This window comes from Natrix helvetica (genome assembly GCF_964273705.1).
Source record: "Natrix helvetica genome assembly, chromosome: 4".
Classification (NCBI taxonomy): domain Eukaryota; kingdom Metazoa; phylum Chordata; class Lepidosauria; order Squamata; family Natricidae; genus Natrix; species Natrix helvetica.
This window is the reverse complement of record NC_138550.1, coordinates 105547492-105570053: the sequence shown is the minus strand read 5'-3', so window position 1 is coordinate 105570053 and position 22562 is coordinate 105547492. Positions and strand designations below refer to the sequence as shown.

Genomic DNA, 22562 nt, shown 5'->3' with positions numbered 1-22562 from the left:
CTGGCTCTGTTATAAAAAGCCTTGTTCCCAAGCAAGCATGTGGAAGTCCCAACCAGCATGCATGGAAAGGAGAGCTTTCAATCTTCTCCTATGTTTTTTTTTTCCTGAAAACCACCTCCTAAATTTATGTCTCTGCCTCTACTGTTGATACCAGATCTCCAACTGGCAGATGATCTCAATACCTTTTGTATAGATGTTGAACAAGAGGGGAAAGAACATCAAGCTCAGAGATATCCCAAAAGGAGAGGCTTACAGAGTGACCACTTTTCCTCACCAAAGCCCCCTAGAACTGGCCTTAAAGGAAAGAAGAGAACTGCTGTACCACCGTGCCCCCCACATTCAGGCACTGGTCCAAAAGGATAATGGAGTCAGTAGTATCCAAAGCTGTTAAGCAATCAAGGAGTACAAGGATGGATGCATCATCTCCATCCTGCAATTGCCAGATCATCAACAAGAATAATCAAGGCTGTCCTTATACTGAAACCTGACTGAAACAGATCTAGATAATCCACTTCTTTCAAGTTCTTTGCAACTATAGCCCAACCACCTTCTTAATAACCTTCCCTGTTTCATCCACATTTCAATATTTAATAAGTGAGGAGAAATGTCTATGGGAATTCTCAGTCATCCATGTCATGATTGTCCCAAAGTGCTTTTTTTAAAGTGGCAACTGGACTTTCTGTTTTTTTCTTTGAAGACGTTTCGCTTCTCATCCAAGAAGCTTCTTCAGCTTTAAGAGCTTCTTGGATGAGAAGTGAAATGTCTCCAAAGAAAAACCAGAAAGTCCAGTTGCCTCTTGAAAAAGCACATTTGGGACAAGTGAGGGGGAAATGGGACATTTTAATCAAGTTAATCCAAACTGCATAACCCAGGGTGGTGACATACTATTTATTTGATTATCATTACTTACTGATAATGACCACGTTACAGTCATCAGCCCAGCTTCTGCACACAAGATACACTAAGCAATATAAAATATACTCCGAGCAATAGAAATTGAGCCAGATTTTGTAATTGTTCTGGAAGTGGCCTACCCATTAAGAAAAAAAGGAGTAGCTTCTCTTCTTTAGTTTCTGAAATTTTCTTGTCAAATTGCATTGGAAGAACCATGAAACAAGCAACAGACAAGAGACTGATCAACTCCCTCCTTGTCAAGAGGCAAATGTATTCTTGCACTGGGGTGCTGTTGAATCTCCTTTCCAACAATGATAACAGCAACACATCAGATCTTGCAAGAATTAAGGCTTTCCTGTGATTTTGCCCATAAAGAACAATTAATCAGTTGAACAGCTTGCCTCCAGAAGTTGTGAATGCCCCAACACTGGAAGTCTTTAAGAAGATGCTGGATAGCCATTTGTCTGAAACGGTATAGGGTTTCCTGCCTAGGCAGGGGGTTGGACTAGAAGACCTCCAAGGTCCCTTCCAACTCTACTATTGTATTGTATTGTATTGTATTGTAAAGTAATAGCAAAATAATTTGAATTTGGAAACAAGATATTCCAAACAAGCCTGACCCAAACAGAGCTTACATCTTTTTGCAGAATGTTGTCAGTCTTCCTATTTCATGTCTTGTTAGGGTTCTTGAAAAAGTCAATTGAAGCAAAGCATTGGCCAGATAGGGTGAAAAATTCTAGATCCAAATGTACCCCGATATCCATAATCACAAGAAATTGTCTTGAAAGTCAGGGGGAAAGGAGGCTGGGAGCTTTCAAAGATTAAGACAAGATCTCAAGCAACAAAGTGCTGTACATGTGAGCCTCTATGGAAACTAAGCCAGATTCCAGCCTCAACAAAGAATTGCAAATGCAGCAGGGAACTTGAGCAAAACTTTTAAACATTTAGACTAAACAGCTTTGTAAAGTCCCAGGTTATAATTACAGATCCATGTACCATAAGCCAAAGAAGTCATTATCTGAGCTGTATAAGTCTTTATCCCAGCTGCATTATACAGTTTGCATGTCACAGAACGGCACTCGTGAGACTAATGGGCTCATATGGAAGCAGCCTTTAATTGTTCATTCCATGTAGTTGAGGTTTGAAAAGAGACACTCAGATATTTTAATACTCGTGGTTGAATTTGCCAAGCACGATGCAACCAGCAGGTCTCCCTCTCTCCCTCCCTCTCTCTTTAAATACAGCTACTTTTGTTCTGTTGTGATTGATGACTAGACTTTACTCTTCACAGTAAAGCCCACTTGGGCTTAGAGAGGATAGCTGCATTATGCGCATACAATAGAATGAGACAGGTCTATTGGGCAGCACAGGGACAGGGTGAAAATCAGATTTTGACAGAGTACGCTACAAGGCATTAATATGGAACTAAAAAAGGGACAGGCATCAACATGCAACTTTGTTTTATTCCATTTTGGAGGGGTGTTGAAGAGGACAGAAGTGCCCTGATGTGTTCCAGCAGATTCACACTCGATCAGTTTCATTTAATAAAAGAACAGATTACAGAATACCGGAAGATGAGGTTGGTTAATGGAGGAGGAAGTCAATTTTATACACCTAGATCTTGTTTATGTGGTTCAAGCCAAATGCTTTAATCAATAGAGGCAACATAAATTTAACAAGTTTATAAGAGATTGGGAGCCATTTGTGGAGTTTCTGCATGTGAAAATACCGTACATCAATGGACTGTTAACAGAGGATTTTGGAGATTAGTTTAACGTTTTGGGTTACCAATTAGTAGGGTTTTTAAAAAATATATATATTTATCAACAAGGACTACAGATAGTCCTCAACGTATAACCACAATTGAGCCCAAAATCTCTGTTTCAAAGTGAGACATATGTTAAGTGAGTTTTGCAACATTTTTACAACGTTTCTTGCCACAACTGTTAAGTGAATCACTGCAGTTGTTAATTTAGTAACACGATTGTTAAGTGAATCAGGTTTTGCTTGTCAGAATGTTCCAAAGTTATAACCGTGGGCAGGGCCGGATTTAGATGAAAAGAGGCCCTTGGCTATTCCACTTATGGGGCCCTTTCACCTCCCATTTTTAAGTTTGTAAATTACATGAGAGATAATAAAATACATCATTACTGTGATATATATCAATATATTAAATGAAACATGTTGTAATTGGTACTAACCTTTATAAAAAATGTGGCACGGATAATAAATAAAAATAAAAGGCCCCTCTTGATCTTGAGGCCCTAGGCTGAAGCCTAGTTAGCCTATAGGAAAATCCGGCCCTGACCGTAGGACACGACAATCGCCATAAATGAGTCAGTTGCCAAGCAACAGAATTTTCAGCATTGGGAGGATGCCACAATGGTGACATATGTGAAAAACAGTCATAAGTCACTTTTTTCAGCGCCATTGTAACCTTGAATGGTAACTAAATGAACTGTTGTAATTCAAGGACTACATGTATTTAGTTTTAAACTTGTTAAATATACTAATTTCTCTTTCTCCCAGTATTGTTATTTTTTTCTTCCTTGTAGTTTGTTACTCTTTGTTCTTGTTTATTTATTTGTATTTTGTATTGTATCTTATCTTTTGAAAGCAATAAAATTATAATAAAAAAATAAAATAAAAGCAACATAAATGTTACTCTGAAAAAGTGTATTTCTCTACAAATGTTAGAGGTTAGTCATTGATTGGTGTTGAGCACCCTTCTCTACACCTGGCTTGCTCTTCCATCAAAATAATACTTTGCACAACCCCACTCATCTAATTTTCCATGCCTGATGTCTGATGGACAATTGATATTGCTCAGCACGATTACTGTGCAGTGACACAATGGATCCCTCTTCTCCTCTTTTTTAAATGGGGAAATGATAAAAGCCCTCCAGTCTGCTGAGATCTGAAAAGATCTGAAGCTGCTAAAAAGGAAGTTGCCCCGTTAGGTGTTACCAAGCAATGCTTGCTTCTACCAATGTTCAGTGTGAAATTAAGTCTTCTCCTACTTCTTGCTATGGTTTAAACTGTAAATTGAATTTGAAAGTCCCAGAGGGAGAAACAGGAAAATGAACATTCAGAAGCAAAACTCCAAGAAAATCCAAGTATTGATACAACGATGTAGACCAGGGGGTATCAACTAGGGCGACGATGGCGAACCTATGACATGCGTGCCACAGGTGGCATGCAGAGCCATTTCTGAGGGCACACAAGGCGTTGCCCTTTCAGCTCCAGCACGCATGCGTGCTCTGGCCAGCTGATTTTTGGCAATTTTTCACCCTCTGGAGGCTTCAGAGGGAGAAAAACAGCCCAATGGGCAACCTGGAAGTCTGTTCTCAAACTTCTGGTTTACGTGTTGGGCTGTTTTTTGGCATCCGGAGGCTTCAGGGAAGCCTCTGGAGGGTGAAAAATGGACGAAAATCAGCTGGCCAGTGCGCACATGCGTGCTGGAGCTGACAGGGCAACGCCTCACGTGCCCTCAGAAATGGCTCTGTGTGCCACCTGTAGCACATGTGCCATAGGTTTGCCATCACAGAACTAGGGCATAGCTCAGGAATTCTGGGAGTTGCAATCCACAGGTCGTAAAAGTGCCCTAGCTGCCCACCCGATATAGACTTAGGACCACAACTGAGCCCAAAATTTCTGTTGCTAAACAAAATGGTTGTTAAGTGGGTTTTGCCCCATTTTCTTGCCACAATTGTGAAGTGAATCATTGAAGTTGTTAAGTGAATCTGGCTTCCCCATTGATTTTGCTTATCAGAAGATCACAAAAGCTGATCACCGGACCTCAGGACATGGCAACTGTCATAAACATGAGTCAGTTGTCAAGTGTCCAAATTTTGATCACGTGATCATTGGAATGCTAAAACAGCCGTAAGTGTGAAGAAGGTCACAAGTCACTTTTTCCAGTGTTGAAACTTTGAACAGTCACTAAATGAACTGTTGTAAGTCGAGGACTGCTTGTAGTGACCATAACTCTTCAGCTGTACCACAGCATCAGATAACCTTTTGTTACAGAATTTGTACCAGCAACTGTAGAATACACTTAAAACGACACCAAGGGCTAACTTCAACCTCAGTCACCAAAGCAGCTAGGACACCATCTCAGGGCAGAAAAAAAATGTACCTATTTGTTTGTATTAGGGATGTATTAAGGATGAGAGAGAGAGAGAGAGAGAGAGGGAGAGAAGAGTGTGTTTAGTGTCTGTCAATGGCCAAACCAGAATGTATGTCTTGGTCTGTCGTAACTATGCTGCACATAAGGAAATGTACTTAAAAGTAGAAGTTTCGGATTAATTTTTGCTCTCCCGGCTATGGTTGAAACAATCCTGCAGGAATCCAAGCACACAAATTCCAAATCTGAAATAAGGAACTAACAACTGCTACCTCGCTTTTATTTAGGAGCAACAGAAATAGTAGAATTAGAATTCTTTATTGGCCAAGTGTGATTAGATACACAAGGAATTTGTCTCCAGTGCATAAGCTCTCAGTGTACATACAAGAATAGTGGTAGATCATTATCATAGTCATTGTAAAAATACAAGCATCATAAAACATTAGATACAACCCTTACCGGTAGTGATAGTCATGGATACTAAATAAGCAATCAACATAAATCACACTAGGCTATTAAGAAAACAATATAAATCTTAAGGTACAAGCAACAAAGTTATAATCATAAGAATATAAAGAGATAGGTAATAGGGAAGATGGGAATAATGATAATACTGCCCTTTTAGATAGTTTGACAGTGTTGTGGAATTAGTTGTTTAGCAGAGTGACGGCATGGGGGGGAAAAACTTGTGTCTAGTTGTTTTGACCTGCAGAGCTGTGTACAGTGTCTTCTTGGGGAAAGAAATTGAAACAGTTTATGTCCAGCATGCAAGGGATCTGTACATATTTTCACAGCCCTCTTTCTGGCTCCTGCAGTATACAGGTCCTCAATGGAAGACAGATAATATGCAGGTAGTCCTTGACCTATGATGGTAATTGAACCTGCAACTCTGATTGTAAGTTATGATTGATTCTTAAGCAAATCACCCTGTGACTGTGCTTGATTTTATGACCTTTTTGAAGCAGTGAGTCAACACCACGATTGTTAAGCAAAACCATTGTTCGCTAGTATGGGGTGTTTATTACCAGAAACTGGAAGAAAATACCGGTTTTGGCAAAAATGTTATAAACTGCGATCACACGACCATAGGATGCTGCAAATGGCGGTAAATGCTGGCCTGTTGCCAAGCACTCAAAATGCGGTCACGTGACTGCAGGGGTGGAGGCTGGCCATCAGAGCCTTGAATCCTAATCATAAGGAGCTTTTTTGGGGGTGGGGATTCATTCCAACTTCAAACATTTCCTAAATGACCAGTCGTAAGTTGACCTTACATAAGGTAACATGGTTGCTCTTTTAACCTAAGCACCACGCTTTTTATTTTAAAGTTGACTGTTCATAGTTCTTAAAGGGTTAAATGAGTTTCCTGCAACCCCCTGTGCCTTCCAACCAACCCCATTCCAGGAGATCCATCACAACACGTGAGCACTCTAACCCATTTGCATCCAGAGGACAATAGGTTCATTTTTGCCTTCTACTCTAGGACTTTCAGCAGTTTCCTAAATAACAGTTATCTTGATCTAGAAGAATTCTTAGGTATGACAGTTATGTTTTAACTTGTACTAAAAGCCAGAGGTTTCATATTTCAGACACCACATATTATCATATAATATTGCATGCTCAGAAGAACAAGATAAGTCTCTTAATTTTTAAACAGAATGTTTTTAACATGGTATATTCTTAATTACATTGGAGACCCAATGAAATAGTTATCTTCTTGATTTCTGAGCACAGATCAAGACTTGTTAGATTGGTACTGTAATGGTTAAAATATATATAAACACCAGCCAGAGCTTTCTAACAATTTATATGGTTCAAGAAACCATGTATTTACAAAAATTAGGAGAGACATGACACGGTCACATGTAGCAGAATTAAGACTTAAATTAGCAGGCCGTATTAGTAGCCTTAGAAAAAAATGTGTTATCAAGCAAGGCAAACCAGACGTGGCTTTGATGCTGCTCTATCTTATTAGGGCAGGATTGCCAGTCAACTCGTTGATTCCTGAAGGCATCAAAAACACTAAGAGAGAACCAGCAACATTTCACTTAATCCAAAACAATGTAAACATCACAAAAATGGACATCCTTTGATCACACCAACAAGATTCACTACAGGTCACCTTTGGCATTCCAACTCTTAGGATATGCAGTAATGATAATCCAGGAACAAACAATTAATGATGCTTAAAAAAATTGATATTTCAAAATTCTGGTACCTCTCCCTCACAAATTATGCAGATAACAATTGATTTATGATCCAAATAATGTAGTGTCTTGATGGTCTAGGACAGCTCTCAGCTGAAAAAAAATCCTCCTAAAATATGGCTTAATTAAATTCATTAGGTTAATCTTTTTCTTTTAAAAGAACACAGGGATTCATAGAGTGGATGAAATGAGCTTTTGAGTGGACACATAAAAAAATGGCGCCAACTGAAGACAGGATTTTTTAAAATTAATAACAGCCCCAATAATTAAAATATTGTTATCTTTAAAGACAGGATCATCTTCAAATATTTTACTGCAGATATTTGTTCAAACAACAATAGCAAAACATGCAAGGATGTGTCAGTAAACTGCTACACCTAAAGATTAAAGTTGAAAGATAAGTTGCAATTAAAGGAGGAGAAGTCACATGTGGTTTTTCTTTTAATAAGAGCCAGCGATTTTGTCTATTTCAAAGATCTTTCCAAAGGAGACTAGCAAAAAGATTCAGCAAACAGACAAAATGGATTACAAAAGAGGTGTCTCAATTTAGAGCCTATAAACATTTTTCAACCTTGCAAATTTCTCAGTTTTCTTATTAGGAAAGCCAGCGACTCAACAAATTTAGGATTCAAATTTACATTTTGTGGGAAATGTGGCCTTTGGAGGGAGGAAGATGCAATTAGGATACGTGGAATCCAGGTCTCATTATAAGGAAGGGTGTCTTCCATTGTGTTATTCCGTTTTTGAAATGGAATATCATTTTTCATTGAAAACAGTAGGACTACAGTAATTAGTTACAATATAATTTCAATTGTTTCAATTCCATCTCAGGATTGTTCCTCATGCTGAAGTTATGCCTTATAAAATTTATATCAACCACATGTGACTAACAAACAGGTTTTTAAATAGTCTCCATGCCCAACTTTTTAATGAACCACTGATGTCCTTCACCTGGCAGTCAAATGATGCCCTTCACACAGCCATTGTTTCTGTTTTCATTATCTTGATGTCTCAAAGATACCAAGCAACAACTCCTTAAGAAAGACAAAATATTGGTTTACACACATTTTGCATTCCACAATTTGTGGAATAACACAACATTGGCTGATTTGTTACATGCATAACCCAAATTTCTTCCAGGAGGTAGGGCAATTTATCGCCACATAGCCCTATGAGCTAGACTAGGTTGGGCTGAGTGACTAGTCAAAAAATATTGAGTAAATTGCAGTGACTGAGATGGACTTACTCCAAACTAGCTCCAGTTCTAGTCCAACACTTTCACCACTACACTCAGGTTCACATATCTGCTAAATCATAGCCATAGTTTGTGAAACACAACAACAGCTCCTTCATATAGCAAAGCCAGGGTGAAAGCAATGCCGGTAGTCCTCAACTTACAACAATTCATTTAGTGCCCTTCAAAGTTACAATAGCACAAAAAAAAGTGACATGGCTGTTTTTCACACTTACAACCACTGCAACATCCCCATGGTGACGTGATCAAAATTCGGGCACTTGGCAACTGACTCATATTTATGACAGCTGCAATGTCCTGCGATCATATGATCATCTTTTGCAACCTTCTGACAAGCAAAGTCAACGGAGAAGCCTGATTAACTTAACAACCGTGTTACTAACTTCACAACTGCAGTGACTCACTTAACAACTGTCAAGAAAGGTTAAAAAATAGGGCAACACCCATTTAACAAATGACTCCTTTAGCAACATAAATTTTGATCTGAGTTGTGGTCTTAAGTTGAGGACACCTGTAATGTTAGTGCAATATGAACTAAGCTTAAGAAAGATTACCAACAATACCCTGCATATTAATATTTCTGTCTATAAGAAAGCAGAACTACATTGTCCCACAATTAACTGCTAAGGATGTGGCTCTTGGGGTGATCAAAGTCATTTCAATGTGGCACTCCATCCTTTCTCCCCTCCCACCCCAATCCAACCAGGTAATCAAGAAAAAGTATTAGCTTCAATTCTATCAAACAAGTGCATTGCTAATTTGAGGTCTAACCATCTGGTGGCATAGACAATTTAGTTCTCCAAATGAATTCAGTCCCAGAACCAGGTAGGACAAAATGCAGGTATTCTGTATCAACCCCCCCCCCCCCAAAAAAAAATGCAATGCCTTAATTCGGTGATCAGATTTCTGTGACCGCTCTTGCACTTGTGGGATATTTGTTCTCTCAATATTTTACTAAAGCTACTTTGTATTTTGAGAATACAAAGGGTATTGAGAGTATTTTTTTCAGTTCCCTACAGAAAGGTCCAGATTCAGTTACAGTGTATATTATTGAACTGACTTAGGTCTGTAATTCTTTCGTTTTTCAAACATAAGAGGAACGTATGGATTCACAATCCTATTACTCTCAAAAGCCCAAGAAAACTGTAAAATGCACTCGCTCACGCCTTTAAAAAAACAAAACAAAACTAGAGGGCAAGGAAGAAAGGGTGAGTTCTCATTCTGAACTTTCTAGTTCCCAGGACAGGTTTTAACAAGCTTTAGTGCTTACAATTTAGCGTTGATCTAACCTCCATTTAATTTTTAAAGAATGACATCATGAACATCTGCCAGGAAGAAGAATCACATGCGAGGTGGCATTTTGACCCGTATCTGATCTAGAATAGGCTCGCCAATGACACCATTTTGGGGTTTTAATGCTTTCAAATCCTTTGCACTGCTCCTGCTAATGCCGCTTCAGAAGGTTACTGATATATGTGTATGCTTCATTAACTGTCTAGACAACCTCTTAGATAGCCGATTCTACCAATTTAAAACTCAAGGTGGATCACTGCTGAATGCTCATGTTGATATACTTCAAGTATTACACAACCTTTGAGCTTTGCATATTATAATAATGTTGCTCTTAATAAGCATATTTTCCCAAGACAGGCCTATTCATTCATTCCAATCACCAAATTGTCCAGTTATAGGCTAGGGAAGACACTGGTCTCAATCACTCATGTACACTTACTGCTTAACTTACTACTTCTGTGTTGTGGCTATACATTTCAGGAGACCTGTTTACAAATTCCTTTACTGCTGGACATTAGGCACAAATAAAAATACCTTCATATATCAATGACTTAAACCTTTCTGAAAGATTACTATGCTGTAAGGTAAAGGTAAAGGTTCCCCTTGCACCTATGTGCTAATCATTCCCAACTCTAGGGGTGGTGCTCATCTCCATTTCAAAGCCAAAGAGCCAGTGCTGTCTGAAGATGTCTCCGTGGTCCTGTGGCCGGCATGAGTAAATGCCAAAGGTGTATGGAATGCTGTTACCTTCCCACCAAAGGTGGTTCCTATTTTTCTACTTGCATTTTTATGTGCTTTCAAAGTGCTAAGTTGGCAGAAGCTGGGACAAGTAACAGGAGCTCACTCCGTAACATGGCACTAGGGATTCTAACCGCCGAACTGCCGACCTTTCTGATCGACAAGCTCAGTGTCTTAGCCACTGAGCCACCGCATATACTGTAGATCAATACAAAGGTGGCAGGTGAACAAGAGGAATTATGATAGGGAACCATTATTACCCATTATGATAAGCAAATAACTCAGATATGCTCAAACTATCCAGTTTTATACAAGACTGTGCTACTTAAAACAATGCTGATGCTCTTCAAAAAATGAAAGAAGCTTGGTAAGATAAGATTAAGGTTACCTGACCCAATGCTATGTTGCTTTACCAGTGGCTAATCAAGATGCCTGATAAGCAGGACAGGAAGGCTATCACAACTTCCTACGTATATTTTTCCAACAGTAATCTTACTGATTCTAATCCTGAAAGATATTATACAGTAGTCATGACCAGCAGTCACTGGCAGACTTAAAATCCACATATTTATTTGATCCCGAAATGAGGTGGCGCAGTGGTTAGAGTGCAGTACAGTAGGCTACATCAGCTGACTGCTAGCTGCAGTTTGGCAGTTCAAATCTCACCGGCTCAAGGTTGGCTCAGCCTTCCATCCTTCCGAGGTGGGTAAAACGAGGACCCAGATTGTACGCCGCCCTGAATCCTTCGGGAGAGGGTTGCGGCTAATCAAATAAAATTATTATTATTATTATTATTATTATTATTATTATTATTATTGTTGTTGTTGTTGTTGTTGTTGTTGTGCGCAATATGCTGACTCTGTAAACCGCTTACAAAGGGCTGGAAAGCACTATGAAGCGGTATATAAGTCTAAGTGCTAGTTCTATCCCTGTTTAAAACTGGACTAATTATGATCTTGCAGAGGTGATTTCCAAACTTAAGTCAGTTTTGAATCTCTCATGAATCTCTCAGACTCACATTTCCTCAGATTAGAGCACCTCAAAAGGAAGAAACTATCTTTTCTCTATACGAGACATGATGTAGCTACATTTCTTTTTAACACGAAGAGATTTAATTCAAGAGAAATCAAATACTAATATACTTGAACTATTAACAGAAGTTGACGGAATGCTCACTGAGAGTAAAGAATGAGCCTTTCCAGAAGGATGACAATAAATGGCTTAAGAAGCAGATTCTCCAATTAAAACAGAGATAAAAATCCATTCTCATGCACAGGAATACCACCACTGCCTGGAGAGAAGGATAAAAACAGGACAAGCTAATCTCTATCATCAGAACTGGTTTACTAGGAATGTAGTTGAGTGAACTTAATCAGACAGAACTATGTTAGCTCTTGGTCAAAACAATATTTTCTTTACCTTTGTAAACAACCTCTGTCCTAACTTCTAGGCAAGTCACACCAAGCCTAGTATCACAAACTCACATCACTGATTTATTTTTAAAGCACATTTTTTTTCCCATTCATTTTTGTGGTCCGTTTTAATAAGAAAGTGAAGATTCCACCAAGACCCACAGTTAATAAATTACTGCCTTTGTTATATCCCTTTGTGTTCACTCAAACAGCTACAGACAATCCTTAGAAACCATTTGTCATTTTGTGTGATAGAATTTTGGCAGAAATGAGTGTTGTCTTGCCACCTGGTAATATCTAGATACAGGTCGTCCTTGTCTTACGACCACAGTTGTGCCCAAAATTTCTGTTACTAAGTGAAATGGTTGTTAAGTGAGTTTTACCTCATTTTGCGACCTTTCTTGCCACAGATGTTAAGTGAATCACTGTTCACTTAAGTGTTAAAGTTAGTAACATGCTTGTTAAGTAAATCTGGTTTCCCATTGCTTGTCAGAAGGGCATAAAAGGTGATCACATGACCCCAGGACACTTCAACCGTCATCGTACATTCCAACTGCCAAGTGTCTCAATTCTGATCACGTGACTGAGGGGATGCAGCATTCATAAATTTGTAAAACAGTCATAAGTCACATTTTTCAGTGCTGCTGCAACATCTTACAACTTCAAATGGATGGTTGTAAGGACTAGCTGTTCTTCTCATATCATAGCAGTACACTATTTAAAAGCACACCATCAGCTAATGTTAATTCTGTACAATTTCATTCATAAGGCACGAAGAGTAAAAGAAGAAAGCCCAGGTTCATTTGACTCCGTACTTCAAAGACAGTTTGCCACAAGCAAGCAAAAAAGAGGGTTTTTTAAAAATTAAAGTATATTTTAATTAAAGCAACTAGTATGAAGAATACATTCAGCATTAACATTTAAAAACATCCAGTATTTTCCTGAAGAACTCAGTTATTCAAATGATATCATGAGTAGCACATATTTTTGAGCTCAGGCACCATTTTCAAAAGTAACTGATCAGAATTCCAAATGTATTAAGATTATGGAATTAAAATATTGTACAGGTAGCTTCCGAGATCTGCAAGTGGGCATTGCACACTGCCCAGAGGCTACCGTACCAGGACAAATTATGCTTTGTAAAGATCGCTTAGAGGTGGGAGATACTTCCAATGTAATCAACTAGATCCCCTGCATGGATTACCCCTGTGACTATGTAGGACAGACAGGGAGGAAGCTAACCACCAGACTGCAAGAACACATGCGAGTGGTCAGATGAGGAGATCCAAACTCATTTGTAGCCTCACACGGTAATGAACAAGGACATACATTCAATTTTTCAGCTATTAAGATTGTTGGATGAGCAGGCGCAAAAACAGCCAGGGAAGTGATTGAAGACTGGGAGGCAGGCCGCTCCTCAGTCAACAGGAGTGGTGATTTACCACCAGCTTATCAAGTACTTAGGAGGTGAGGGCTTGTCAGCCCAAGGAAACAATAGCCAATGACTTAATAGCCAGCCATTAACACCCCAATCACACAACAGGCACCATATAAATACCACATACAGAACAGCCCAAAGCACACACTCTGCTAGAGAGAAGTACCCTGAGGATGGGCTCAGTCCGAAAGCTTAGAAGACTAAACCTCTGGTCCTGGTGACCAACCCAGATTGGATCTTGCAGATAGTTTTTGACTTAGGACTGTTTAACAGCAAACAAAAAACACAGCCTTGGAAAAAGTGACATATGACCCCTGTCCTCAAAGCTGTGAGTGTTGCACCATTCCCGCAGTCAAGAGGTTGCAATCTGGGCAGGTGGCAACCAACTCTCTTTTACGATTTTTGCAGCATCTTGCAGTCACATGATTACGATTTGCAACCTGCCCAGCAGGCTTCTGGCAAGCCAGGTCAATTTGGGGAACTTGGATTTGCTTAATAACCGTGTGGTTCACTTAAGGACCATGTGATTTGCTTAATGACTGTAGTAGTTCGCTTAAATGACTATGGTAAAAACAGTTGTCAAATTGGGTCCTGTCACATGATGACTTGTTTAACAACTGCATCCCTTATCAACCAAAATTCCAGTCCCAACTGAGGTCAGAAGTCAAAGAATATTTGTTATCAATCAATAAGGGTTTTTTTCCAGTGAGAAGGAAAAGTCAGCTAGCAGTCCCATCTTTTTAACATAACAAAGGACTTTTAACCACAGAGGAAAGATTTAGCACACAATATGATAATATTCAGGGATCTATGCTTGCTTTCAGCAGTTCTTCTCAATAAGATTTCTTCAAAGTATTTCACATTATAACTTCTTTCATCCTCCTGGTCTCTATAGTCAGGGATAATGGAGGTTGCACTATAAAGTATACAGGCTACTATATTAATGGCCTGTGTATATTTATTTATTCTAATCCACAAACATGGAAGGGGGGAATGCAAGACTTTGCTCTTTTAACAGCAAAACAAATACTAAAATTAAGAACTTTGTAATCTTCATTTACTATCTTGTCCGAAGGAGAATTTTAATCCCAACATACTAAATTCTGCTGTCCAGAACGCAAAGGTGGTGTAGTCCAAGGACTTGATGTGGACTTTACAAGGACAAGAAAAGTTGAAAAGAAACCAGGGAGGATCAGATGGCCGCAGAGAGTAAGTAGAACGTAAATCAGCCAAGGGACTGCAGACAGGCCAAGGACGATGGAATTAAGAATGGCTAAAACACCTGAGCATGATAACGTCTCCCAGAGTTTGGAAGACAAATTGAAATGACCTTTCTTAATGTTCTTGTTGACAAGTGTATCTTTTGGAGGGCAGACAAAGGCATTACCTATATTTCGCCTGATCTTCATGGACAGGAAATACACAGTTGTGGAAACTGAGAATATTAGGGAAAAGTGTCCATGTAAAACTAAATGCAGAGAGCCAGGTTGGTATAAAAGTACAGGTAGTCCTCGATTTAACAACCATTAATTTAGTGATCATTCAGAGTTGTAACAGCACTGTGCCTTACGACCATTTTCACAAGGATATTGTAGCATTCCCATAGTTACATGATCAAAATTCGGACCCTTGACAATATGAATTCATATTTATGACGGCTGCAGTATCCGGGGGGCATGGGAACATTTGCAACCTTCTGGCAAGCAAAATCCATGGGGAAGCCATATTCATTTAACTTAACAGCTGCAGTGATTCACTTAACAACTGTGGCAAGAAAGGTCGCAAAATGGGGGAGGGACTTGCTTAGCAATGGACTTTCTGAGCTCAATTGTAGATCTCAATTGGGATCTCAAAGTTGGGGTCATCACAACCTCCACACAATTGCAATTTGGCCGCCCGGCAGCCAGTTTGCAATTATAATGCCCATGGCACCCGAGTCATGTGACTGCCATTTTTGATCTTCACTGCTTGCTTTTTGCAATGGAAGCCAATGGGAAAGCTGGCAAAAAGTCATAAATGGCGGTCATATCAGTTTGCGTGGTTGATGGGAATTGTGGGAGTTGAAGTCCACAGCTCTTAAAGTTGCCAAGGTTGGACGCCCCCGGGTTAGAAAACTGCAATATTGGCCTGAATCAACTAAACATTCCATTTACTAGATACTCCCCCGCCCCCAATTCAATCAACTTTGGATGCAAATGACATCCAAATTATGCAAAATATGTGCGTGGATGCAAGTGATATCATTACCCAAATGGCTTTCATCATAGCAAATTACCTCAATTGTCACAAAGGGCATACTTTGGATTTCAGGAATAAGGAACTTCCCCTCTCCCAATCAATGCACTAAATCAGGGATCTCCAACCTTATAAACTTTAAGCCTGGCGGACTTCAACTCCCAGAATTCCCGATCTTCAACCTTGGCAACTTTAAGCCTGGTGGACTTCAACTCTCAGAATTCCCGATCTTCAACCTTGGCAACTTTAAGCCTGATGGACTTCAACTCTCAGAATTCCCGATCTTCAACCTTGGCAACTTTAAGCCTGGTGGACTTCAACTCTCAGAATTCCCGATCTTCAACCTTGGCAACTTTAAGCCTGGTGGACTTCAACTCTCAGAATTCCCGATCTTCAACCTTGGCAACTTTAAGCCTGGTGGACTTCAACTCTCAGAATTCCCGATCTTCAACCTTGGCAACTTTAAGCCTGGTGGACTTCAACTCTCAGAATTCCCGATCTTCAACCTTGGCAACTTTAAGCCTGGTGGACTTCAACTCTCAGAATTCCCCAGCCAGCTGGGAAATTCTGGGAGTTGAAATCCACCAGGCTTAAAGTTGCCAAGGTTGGAGATCCCTGCACTAAATGAATGGTTCAATGAAATTTCCAAATCTCAAGAAGACATGATTCCACTTTATTCCTGCTTTGATCAGATCGCACCTTGAGGACTGTATCTAATTCTGGGCACCACGTCTTAATGACTCAGATAAACTGGACCAGAATCAGAGAAGGGCAAGGAGGAGGGCCAGAGGACTACAAAATAAGTCCGATAAAAAGAAATTAAAGTAACCAGCTATGTTTAACCTTGAGAAGATGTGATAATACTCTTTTAACTCCCTGAGGGGGTGTCACACAGACCTGTTCCCTCTCATTACAGAATGCAATATCTAGAATACAGGTAGTCCTCAACGTATGACCACAATTGAGCCCAACATTTACGTTGCTAGGTAAGAATTTGGTTAAGTGAGTTTTGCTCCATTTTACAACCTTTCTTGCCACAGTAGTTAAGTGAGTCATCACAGCTCTTCAATTACTAACCTGGTTGTTAAGTGAATCTAGCTTCCCCATTGACTTTGCTTATCCAAAAGGCGCTAAATGACCCCGGGACACTGAAACTGTCCTAAAGATGAGTCGGTCGCCAAGCATCTGAATTTTGATCACGTGACCATGGGGATGCTGGAATGATTGTAAATGTGAAAAACGGTCATATGTGACTTCTTTCAGTGCTGTTGTAACTTTGGACGGTCACTAAATGAGCTGCTGGAAGTCAAGTACCACCTGTGATATGTTTAAGTTACAAGAAGACACAGTCCGACCAAGTTTGGGCAATGGAGGAAAGGAAACTTCCTCTTACAGATAGTCCTCAACTTACAACCTTTCCTTTAATGACTGTTCGAAGTTACAAAAGCACTGGGGGGAAAATGACTTATGAATGTGTTTCGTACTTACAACCGTTGCAGCATCCCTAAGGTCACGTGATCAAAATTTGGATGCTTGGCAACTGGCGTGTATTTATGCAGTGCCCCTGGGTCGCGTGATCACTTTTTGTAACCTTTTGGCAAGCCAGTCAATTAACACCCATATTAACTGCGATGATTCACTTAACAACCGTGGCAAGACAAGGGGTAAAATGGGACAAAACTCACTTAACAACGGAAACTCACTTAGTAACAGAAAAACCTTGGTCTCCATTGGGGCCATACGTTCAGGGCTACCTGTATTAAGAAAAGTTTGGTAGTGGAACCAGTTACCCAAAGAACTGGTGTGATCTCCTTTAATAATGGTGTTCAGTTTACAGCCCTGCAAGGACAAGGGAATTCGCCTCCTCAGCCCAAATGTAGCTCCTCCCAAGTCTATAATGCTATGAGTAAAAAACTTGCTTAGATCACACACAGGCTTCGGAGGCACGTTATTTGGTGTGACACAATGGAAGACATCCTCACTATGGCAACAGCAGGGCACCAAGCAGTCTCCTCATGCTCTGATAATTGGTCCTGTCTTGAAATGAGTGTGTCCTTCAAGATCTCTGTGGTGTCAAAGGAAACTCTTACCAGGTTGACGGAGTGTGGACAGAAAAGGGTTTTCATCCCTAAACAGCCTAGATTAAGGGCACCTTCTTTAAGCCCTGCCCTCCCTCCCTCTTTGACGCCCATAATTTCAAACCAGTTTGCCTGGATATTGGGAGCGTTTAGGCTTCTACATCTAAAAGGCATCAGCTTGAGAAAGGATGATCAAGGGATTGGAAGAAGGTCTTCCCAGGAATGAAATGCTTCCAAGTTAAGCATGTTTCTCACCTACGAAAATGTGGAGAGGCCGCAGAAGACAAAAGGAGACATTTGTAATACTGTGTTTCCCCAAAAATAAGACAGGGTCTTATTTTCTTTTGACCCCCAAAATAAGCACTTGGCCTTATTTTTGGGGAGGTCTTATTGTTTTTGAGGTGCAGGAGGCGGAGAGCGTGGTCACCTCATGGCTGCTGCTGTGTTGCAATATTTTCAGGGAGGGCTTTTTTCGGGGGAGGGCTTATTTTAGCGCATGCGCTCAAAAACAACTGGGTTTATTATCTGGGGAGGTCTTATTTTCAGGGAAACGGGGTATCTACAGGTAGTTCCTGATTTACAACCAGTCCTTAAGTGACTGTTCAAAGTTACAACAACATTGGAAAAAAAGGGACCATTTTTCACACTTAACAACCATTGCAGCATTAGAGGTGGGAGATACTTCCAATGTAATCAACTAGATCCCCTGCATGGATTACCCCTGTGACAATGTAGGACAGACAGGGAGGAAGCTAACCACCAGACTGCAAGAACACACGCGAGTGGTCAGATGAGGAGATCCAAAGTCATTTGTAGCCTCACACGGTAATGAACAAGGACATACATTCAATTTTTCAGCTACTAAGATTGTTGGATGAGCTTGGCAAATAGCTACAGTGTCCCTGTGATCATCTTTTGTGAACTTCTGACAAGCAAAGTCAACGGGGAAGCCAGCAGGTTCTTAACAACTGCAGTGATTCACTAAACAACTGTGGCAAGCGAGATGGTAAAATGGGGCAAAACTCCCTTAATAAAGTGTCTTGCAGGGCAGTGGAAGTTTTGGGCTCGATTGTCATGGTATGTCGAGGACTATCCGTACAGGACCAATTTCCCCTCTTTATGGAAATATGATATGGAATATTATTCGGCCTTCAGAGAAGCCAACAGGATACAGTCCTTTACACAAGAGGTAACACAGGACGTGGGGATCATCACATGATCACAACAGAGAATTATCTGTAAGAGACACAGTAGCCTAATACCTAATCACTGAGAATTGCATTGCTCCCAAATACGGGTGACTCATTTTGGCCATTACTGAGTGGTGAGCTTCGAAGAACATGCTTATGTTGGGATGAGAGGTGTCTGGTGGGGATCCCCCACTAAGCTAAATTAAACTTTGAAATGCAGCTGTTAGATGATGGGCCTCCTTTTTGCTCTTGGGAGAAAGAAAAGCCATCAGCCCCAAGAAAGACCTGCCTTCCCACCAAACATATGTTTCAGATGTACATGATTTATGGCTCCTTATACACCCGCTGCCATTGGGCAGGCCTGGATCAAGAGGCAGCAAAAGCAGGCTGGGCTTCATTTCAGGATCCCCCAAAGTGCTCAAGTTATAGACTTGTTTGGGGAAAGTACACAGGGACACACAAACACACACATGCAGCACTGTAAAAAAAAAAAGATGCGGTCCAGCCAGCCTCCTCTCATCTTTCCAGGCCACCGCAAGTTTGGAGAAACGAATCCCTTTTCTCTCTCTCCCCTCCCCTATCCAATAAAAGGGAAGGGAGAAAGTTTATAAAGATAATCTGGCTGCTGGAGGGGTGGGGGTGGGGAGAAAGACAAGGATGCAACAAAGACGAGGATGCAACTTTCCCAAACAAGTTTCAGCACGACTGGTGTGAATGAGTCCGGGGCGCTGAAGAACAGGGCAAGGCGACAGGAGAAAACGCCAGACTGAAGGTTTCCTTGAAACATCGGGAGGGCCAAAAACGGGATTCAATTGCAGGCTGACCGGAGACGGTCAAAAGACTTGAATTGAAACCGCCGCCACTGGCGAAACGAAGCTGCGAAGGGGCGAAGGGAGAGAAGGGGGCGGTGGGAACCGAAGCGAAAAATCGCATCCCCCCCCCCTTTCTGTCTTCCAGCCATCCTTCCGGCATCTATCAACGCGATCTCAAATCAAAACAAAGCACTTTTGGAGAGGAACAATGAGAGATCGCCACCAAAGGAGCAGACTTTCGTCCACTTCGACGCAAGGGATGGTTTTTGAAGAGGCTGGGGGTAGGACGCGGACGGGGGGGGGGGGCATCGCCACAGCATCCCGTCTAGTCCGGCCTTCCGATGGCCCCTTTCGGGTTCAGTGATCCCCCCAAAACCGAGCGAGCGAGCCTAACTAACGTGCCTCGGGCCAATCGCCTCGCCTTCTTCCCTCGGAATCCAAGCTCGCGTGCTGCCTTTTGTTAGGAACAGCCCACCAGCCAGAAAACGTGCCACGGTCATCGCCAGGCTCTGCTCAAACGGGGCAAGCCAAGCCCTCCACTGGCTAATATACATATTATATACAGTACATACACACCGGCCCTCCGGAATCGAGACGCTCAATATTCCAAACCGAAAAAAAAGGAGAAAGAGCGGGGGAGGGGAAAGACCACCAGACGATCACGGAAGAAGCGATCGTTTTTTTTTAATCGTTACGGATGAAAAGGGAGAAATCCAGATCATCCTTAAGGAGGCGGGGACGATCGAGGGGGCGAAAGTTGATATTCTTTTCTTAAATCGAAAGCAAGAGACTTCAAACAAAAAAGTTGCTGCCCGAATAAGTTTTTCTTGTATCAAGCGGAGTTGGGGGGGGGAGAGGTCTAAACAACACAAGGCAGGAGAGTCTTCATTCATTTAAAAAATAAATTAAGGAGGGGGGGGGGTTGAGGGAGTTGGGGGGAAAGGTACCGGAGAAAGAGGGAGTCGATTCAGACGAGAAAGCAAGTGTGCCTTGTCCTTACCTTGCTTTTTACTTCCACCGCACTGTAACCGAAATACCGCAGACTCTGCGATTTATTAAAACTCCGATTCATTTTCTTTGCCCCCGCTTTAAAAAAGCCCCCCCGGTCTTTTTCCTCCTCCTCTTCGCCCCCCTCCGAGAAGGGCGGCAAGATCCACCGCCTCCGTGAGAAAGTGCGAGCTCTCGGGCAGCCGTTTGCATAAAGGGCTGCCTTCCCACCCTGGAATGTAACTTCTTTGGAACGTTCAGCCTCCCAAGATTCTTTTACTTTCTCCCGGCGCGTTAATCTCAACGCCCGCTTTGCCTAGCTCCGCTCTCGGGGCTTCTGGTTGTTACAATCGCTTTCTAGGCAGCTCGCAACGCGCCTCTGACTCAATAGGAAGGCGGCCGCAGCACGTAGCAAGCCCCGCCTCCCCCACCAACCCCCCTCCCCCTTTTAAACTTTAAGCCCGTTTTCAAATGCAGGAGCGAGTCCCTCTCCCGGCCACCGGAGGGCGCGTGGCTTGCTTTGCGGTTAATGACATAATTTGTCAGCTAACGACCTAATTGGCTGCTTAGCGGGTTATAATGGGCTGCATCGTAAAGAGGTATTTAAAAAAAGAGCTGCGTGTATTAATTGTTGCGATGAGACTGAAAAGCTAGGATCGCCAAACTTGGCAACTTGTTAAGACTGGTGGAGTTCAATTCCCAGAAACTCCCAACCGAGCACAGGCTGGCTGAAGAATTCTGGGAGTTGAGGTTCATAAGTTTTAAAGTTGCTAATTTTTTTAAAAAAACCTTCTGCTTTAAAGCATCCCCACGGATCTGTTGTTTGGCTAGGATTTTGTTTGTGTTAAGACTGAAAAGTATCCACATATTGCAACTTTTATTCCAAACCTTTAGAGTGTGTGTATTTTCTTAGAGGGGCATTTGGGCCAACTCAAATTTCTAAAATGGTTTTTCTCCATTTTGCTAAAAAAAAAACCTTAAGGAAACAAAACAAAACTGCAATGTGTGTGAGTGGGAGAATTTCCATATGGATTCTTAGATCACTATATGTGGATGAAGCATAATATTACATGCTATTTATAGAATTATTTATTTAAAAGTGTGGATGGAGAAATCAGTCCTCAAAGACTGAAGCAAAATTTAGAATACAGTGCACATATTTACATCTATTAGGGAAAATAGCTCCAGATGATACCAATCAAGGAGCAAGTCAGACATTGCAAAGTATTCTTCCTATTTTCAGATTAACACATACTTGATTCTAATCTTACTCTGAGGGACAGATTTGTGTGGATTAATTGCATTCATGAAATTCAAATTCTTGTTGCTGTTATACAGATAGTCCTCAACTTATGACCACAATTGAGCCCAAAACATCTCTTTGTTAAGTGAGACATTTGTTAAGTGAGTTTGCCTCATTTAACAACTTTTCTTGCCACAAATGTTAAGTGAATCCCTGCTATTGTTCAATTAGTAACACAGTTCTTAAGTGTATCCGGCTTCCCCATTGACTGCTTGTAGGAAGGTCGCTAAAGGTGATCACGTTGCAGGATACTGCAACGGTCAGAAAAATGAGTCAGTTGCCAAGGGTCTGAATTTTGATCACGTGACCATAGGGATGTTACAAAATCGTTGTAAGTGTGAAGTAAGTCACTTTTCTCAGTGCTGTTGTAACTTCAAATGATCACTAAATGAACTGTTGTAAGTCCAAGACTACCTGTACAAATAATAACTCTGGGGACACCTGAGCAGCCTTGAGACTGGGAGGCTGGGGAAGAAAGAATTGATTTTTTTCTTTTTCTGCCCCTGTTTTAATACTTACAAAATAGGCCTCCAAAATTACCATGATATTTGCAAGAAAGTCTGGTGTTGATGGGGATTTTTCTTTAAATGAATATAC

The 22562-nt window shown here is 41.1% G+C and overlaps 1 protein-coding gene across 1 annotated transcript in view; it reads right to left on the bottom strand.

Annotated features, from left to right (window-relative positions):
• Positions 1 to 21085, bottom strand: part of PARD6G (par-6 family cell polarity regulator gamma) — an 88717-nt gene extending 67632 nt beyond the window's left edge. The window contains exon 1 of the mRNA XM_081952112.1: positions 20676 to 21085. Within this exon, the coding sequence (XP_081808238.1) occupies positions 20676 to 20747 (72 nt within the window). The 5' untranslated portion in view covers positions 20748 to 21085. The remainder of the gene's footprint in view (positions 1 to 20675) is intronic.
• Positions 21086 to 22562: the final 1477 nt, after the last annotated feature.